We start from the raw sequence: 5986 nt of genomic DNA on the forward strand, positions 1-5986 counted from the left end.
CTATTTAAAACCAATAAATATAATATAGTATTTCATGTGACGCAACACGTCAAATTCAAGTGTTTTGCTATTGAATTGACAGTATATTTTGGTGCCCAAAATTCAAGTGTTTTGCGATTGATATTTGAGTGCTCTGTACAGCAGGGTCAGATCATGTGTAGAACACTTCGATAAGCCGTGGGATTTTTGCTCAGTGTAGAGTATTTTTTCTTTGTATGTATCAGCTGTAAAAGCGCATTTAGTGCAGATGTCAAAACAACTTAGCTGTAACCCACAGCTGGTAAAGCGCTTGTAGTGCTGCAATCTGACTTGTTTTAGTGCTGTTTGGTTACTTGGGGGAAAATAAACAAAGCTGACAAACGGTCAAAAAGTTTATTTTTTTGTGAGTTTGTTTGTTTGTGATGGTCTAATACGACCTTGAGTAGTTTCGGTTTTGACGAAAACTGAGAAATTTTAAAAGTGCAGTAATTTTTTTCAGTGTCTCTCTCCCATCCCAACTTGCATGCAAGTTGTTGAAAACCTTTGCGCTTACCTCTTCCATTCAACCACTTTGTCACCGACAAACGTCAAAGCAAATTTTCGTAAACAAAAGCCGTTTGGGTTTTATTTTTCAAAAATAAACTATCGTGAACATCCAGAAAATATTGCGCGTATCGAGAAAATATCAGTTTTGGTGATTTTCTTGTAGGGGTCTCAAAGATACGAGCGCAAGCGTTTTTCAGATTCATCGCAGCAACCGAGGCAGCAACCGTGTTGATTTCCACTTTCCATTGCTGTCAATTTATAAAGGTTAAGAAAATAATGTTGGAATTCCGCTGGATGCAGCGGTTCCGGGGCCTTCGCGACAGGCATGGTCTCCGTTCTGGGTCGGATGAACGCATTGTGGCTGGTGATGGCTTTGTCGGGCCGATTTGTCCCTCGTTGGTGAATCGGCGGCACTTGCACCCGCTATACGAGCCCACACCCGGACCAACGGATGCTAGGTCTACCGATTTAACGAAAGCCAAAAGATCACCAAGCTCGCCGCGAAGGCCATAGAACCGCTGAATCCCCCGGTGACTACATCCCCGGTGGGAACATGGGAACCTGTCCTGGAGATGAAATTTCACTAGAGACACTCTCAATTTCAAATTCCAGAAGTTCTTTATGTTGCATGACCAGTTTATACTGATTTATCAATACGGTTCTGGATGTGGCCACCGGATATCTTGAAACCGTTTTTAAATTCCAGGATTCCTCTAAATAAAAATTCTTGGTAAAATAAATGGAATTCGTTTTTCTTTGAATAAACTTAGTGAAAATTTAACAAATCAGGATCTCTCGGTGGCCCGTACTCTGGTTCGTGTGGGGTGATTTTTCATTTTACATTTTGTTTCTTGGAGAAAAAAAAAACAAGTTTTTGTAGTTTGCATGGAACCATGTTTCCAAGGACTACATGCCCTCAGGCAGCTTAACCTTCAAGGTGGGTCCCCTCAGGGCATGCCCCGATAAGCGTATGCCTGGGCAGCAGGTTCGCCAATGAGGGAAGCCTGCCCGACGAAGCCAACAACGCCCGCATTTCCTCCATTCGACGATACGGTACAGCTTGACGCGAAGGTCGCAGATTCCGGCACAGGTACGGATGCCACCGAGCCGGCCGCGAAGGTCGCAGAACCGTTTCCGTCACCGAACATCAGTCAGCAGAAACCTACAAGCAATCGAAAGCCAGCACCAAACGTCCCTACGATTTTTTTCAGTTTGACAATCAACATGTTTTTAATTTTTTTGTCTAAGCCTACTCTCTTGCCTTCTCTATAGGTTTTTCCATTGCGACGGTATCTTTCTGCGGCGATTAATTAAAGCGCAGGATTCTAATTTTTCTCGAAATTATTAATAATTAGAAGTTTAAGATAAAAACCTGTAAAATTCCACCCTCACGATGAGCATCCGCATCGACATCAACGTGTGCCGTGTGTGTTGCAAAGCGGAAGCCCCCCACTCGATCCTACAGCATGCCGCCAAATTTCAGTACTGCACCGCCCTTCAGGTAAATTTGACTGAAAATCTACCAGTAGGCGACGACATCTTCAAACTGCGTTTTTTTCCAGATCTCGGAACAGGACGGTCTGCCGACGAAGATCTGCGATGGCTGCCTCGGTCGGATGCGGGTGGCGGTCGAGTTCAAGCGCAAGAGCGAAAGTTCCGACCGGCATCTGCGAAGCTTCATTGATAAAGTTAATAGTCAGTTTCACCTGGCACTGGGCGGTTCCGACGATGAGGACGGTGACGGTGGTGGGGAGGAGGAGGAGCAGGAGGAGGGGAAGGTGGTAGCGGGGGAGGTGGCCAGTTCGGAGAAGATTCCGATGTGTACGATTCCGGGCAAGCAGGAGGTGGAGCAGGTGTTGGGGGAGTCGGAGCCGAAGCAGGAGTTGGAAAAGTTCCGGGCCGTTGCGGTGATTCAGGAGAAACCGGCGACGCCGCCGCCACCGTTGGTCAAGCCGGAACGGGACGAGGTGGACATTGTGGAGCTGGAGTACGAGGACGAACTGCCGATGGAGGAGATGGGGGAAGAGGAGGAACAGGAACAGCAGGAAGCGGAAGAGGAACTGATTTACATCGATCTTCCCGCGGACTATGAACAGCACCAGGAGGAGGAAGAGTTGGTCCAGCCGATGGACGAGTCCGGCCACGAAAGTGTCGAAGTGTACGAGATTCACGACTCCCAGTCGGACACGCTGGAAGTGACCCAAACCACTCCGAAACGTCGCCCGCCGAAAACGCCCCGGTCAAAGACCATTTCGGATTCGGAAAAGTCCACGACTTCCCGCTTCGAGTGCACCCAGTGCAGCAAAATCTTCTCCACTCGGACGAACCTCAACCGGCACCTGCTGACGCACGACGGCAATAAGCCCTACACCTGCCTCCTCTGCCACAAGGGCTTCACCCAGTCGGGATCGCTCAAGCAGCACCTCCTGATCCACCAGAACCTGCGCCCGTACGTTTGCTCAGTTTGTGGCCAGGGTTTCACCCAGCAAAAGTCGCTCACCTTCCACATGCGGAGACACACAAACGAAAAACCGTTCATCTGCTCGTTCTGTGGGTACGCGTTCCGCCAGAAGGACGGCCTGAAGCGGCACGTGGCCGTCAAGCACAACGAGAACAAGACGCGCGACTTTGCGTGCGATCTGTGTCCGAAAGCGTTCAAGACAAAGCATGTGCTGACGGTGCACCGGCGGAAGCACTGCAGTGGAAGTGGCGAGGGGACGGACAAGGAGGGAGAGGTGGAACAGGGTTCGGGAGAAATGGTGGTCACCGTTGTGGGGGAGATTGATGAGTAGGGAGTGGGTTGCATGTTGGCGCGAAAGGGCTTTACTCAATAAATGTGTGTGAGAGGATGTTGTTCTACTTTATACGGCAGTAATGTGAAAACTCCTTTTAATCTGAGTTACTGGGGGTTTGATTAATCGGCAGAATTTCAAATGGCAGAAATTTCAATCGGCATAAAACTTAAAGGCTGAATCTTACGGCAGAAAAAGTAAATAACAAGGTCAATAAGCAGAAACTTAAAAAGCAGTAAAATCAAAAGGCAGAAAAATTAAATGGCAGAATTATCACATGACAGAAACTTGATGGGCAGATTTTTTTGTTCACATTCCCCCGATCCACTTCCATATTGGCTTGAAAAATCGTGTATTAAAAAATTCTTAAATTTAAAATTGGCAAAAAAAAACAAAATGTCCAATTTCAAACCATACTTTCATAACTTAGTAGCAGAAAGTATCACAAAATGCTTTATCCTTTACAACAGAAGAAATTATAGAAAATTCAAATATTTAAAGAATATTCATTCAGAAATTGAGTCGTTACAAATGTTTAATCTTTTGAATAAATAACTCAAAAATTTAAAAAAAATCGAATAGTTAAAAATTTTGAAAAAAAAGAAAACTCAAAAAACGAACACACAAAAATTTAAATATTTCAGTATTAAGAAAATCATGTATCCAAAAATAAAAAAAAAATTACAAAAATAAAAAGTTAACTTAATTTCTAATTTCTAGCCTTACTTTCAAAGCTTGAAGCAGAAAGTATCACAAAATGCCACATTACAGAATGATTAATGAAAATTCAAATAATTAAAAATTATTAAATTTAGAAATTGGAAAATCACCAATATTTAAAACTTGAAATTTATTATTTAATTTTTTTAAACCATATATTTGACAAAACAAAATTGAGAAATAATAAAAAAAATCACAAAAATTTTAATATTCAGAAAATTAAATTTGAAAATTCAAAAATACTTGGATTTAAAGAAACATGAATTAAAAATTCTGAAATAGGAAAATTTGAAAAAAAACATAAATTCAGAAGTTAAAAATTATAAAAGTTCCATAATTCTAAAATGCAGTTGTTAGGCTGGAACAAATTTCATTCCAAATTGATGTCCCTCGGATCTGGTCAAGCTCGTGTTATACAAAATATTAAACAAAACACAAAATTTCTGATTTCAAGCCTTACTTCAAAAATTTGAGTCAGAAAATATCACAAAATGCCACATTATTACAGAATATATTTTAGAAATAGGGCAGCGAATGACCAAGAAGGTTAAAGCTGCCAGAAATAAATGAATTAACAACAACAACAACAACATTTTAGAAAATTCAAATATTCGAAAATTATTAAATTTATAAATAGAAAAGTTACAAGTATTTAAAATTTTAAATTAATTACTCAAAAATGTTATAAAAAAATATATATACAAAATTTAAAACAAGGAAAAAAAAAACATTTTAAATCACAAAAATTTAAATATTTAATTTTCAGAAAAACATGTATTTAAAAATTGAAAATTCAAAAATACTTGTATTTAATGATACATAAATTGAAAATTTAAAAATTGATAAATTCAAAAATAAATAATAAAAGAAACTTGAAAAAAATAAATAAAATATTTGAAAACTTTGAAATTTAGAAATTTGGAAATTTAAAATTTCAAAAGTTCCAAAATTCTAAAATGCAATTGTTAGGCTAGTACAAATTTTATTCCAAGTTTTTGTCCCAGCCACATTTTTTTGCCATCTGATTTTTCAGGGAATTTGTGAAGAGTAGGGACATAAACTTGAAACAAAATTTGCAATCCAAAAAAATAAAAATAAAAAAATCAAAGATTTTGATAATTGAATAACGAAATTAATTACGCGAAATAAATTAATTTGAGCCTCTTGCCTAAAATATGACTACATTATTGCTCCAAAGTTATCTGGTTTTCTGTAATCTAAAATGGCGGCATTCAAACATTAAACAATCTTTGCATTTTTTAAATGTTTAGTTAAGGATTTCGAAAAGCTTCAAATTTAAAAATAATTGATAAATTAAATTCAAAATTATGAAATTCATGAATTTTAAAATTCCAAAAAATCAGAAATATTAGAATTTGAAAATTCAGAAAATAAGAAATTTAAGAATTCAAGATTTTATTTTATTTTTTCTTATTAACAATACTGGCCTCTGAAACCATAGTTTGGCCAGAATTTAAGAATTTAAGAATTTAAGAATTTAAGAATTTAAGAATTTAAGAATTTAAGAATTTAAGAATTTAAGAATTTAAGAATTTAAGAATTTAAGAATTTAAGAATTTAAGAATTTAAGAATTTAAGAATTTAAGAATTTAAGAATTTAAGAATTTAAGAATTTAAGAATTTAAGAATTTAAGAATTTAAGAATTTAAGAATTTAAGAATTTAAGAATTTAAGAATTTAAGAATTTAAGAATTTAAGAATTTAAGAATTTAAGAACTTAAAAAATTTAAGAATTTAAGAATTTTAAAATTTAGGAATTGAAAAATTTGAGAATTAAAGGTTTTTGAATCTAAAACTGAAAAAATAAACTCAAAAACATAAAAAATCGCTAAATCGAATGGTTTTAATGTTGCGCACCCCTAAAATGATCACACTTTTCGCTCACCTTGCACATTACATCACCTTGACGTTTCTCCGATTTGTTTTGA

The 5986-nt window shown here is 37.4% G+C and overlaps 1 protein-coding gene across 1 annotated transcript; it reads left to right on the plus strand.

The window, feature by feature from the left end:
- Window positions 1-1869: 1869 nt before the first annotated feature.
- Window positions 1870-3339, plus strand: LOC120413706 (zinc finger protein 160-like). Its single transcript, XM_039574626.2, has 2 exons — window positions 1870-2026; window positions 2088-3339. Exons 1-2 carry the CDS (start codon window positions 1919-1921, stop codon window positions 3315-3317), a joined length of 1338 nt encoding a protein of 445 aa, XP_039430560.1. The 5' UTR covers window positions 1870-1918; the 3' UTR covers window positions 3318-3339.
- The last annotated feature ends 2647 nt before the right edge of the window (window positions 3340-5986 follow it).

The sequence above is a fragment of the Culex pipiens genome, chromosome 1, assembly GCF_016801865.2.
Source record: "Culex pipiens pallens isolate TS chromosome 1, TS_CPP_V2, whole genome shotgun sequence".
NCBI classification, from domain to species: domain Eukaryota; kingdom Metazoa; phylum Arthropoda; class Insecta; order Diptera; family Culicidae; genus Culex; species Culex pipiens.

What these genes read in the sequence shown, in the direction of transcription:
- LOC120413706 (XM_039574626.2), top strand. Translation starts at nt 1,919, where the DNA reads ATGAGCATCCGCATCGACATCAACGTGTGCCGTGTGTGTTGCAAAGCG. An exon ending in AGTACTGCACCGCCCTTCAG is followed by an intron (nt 2,027 to 2,087) that starts GTAAATTTGACT and finishes GTTTTTTTCCAG; the next exon opens with ATCTCGGAACAGGACGGTCT.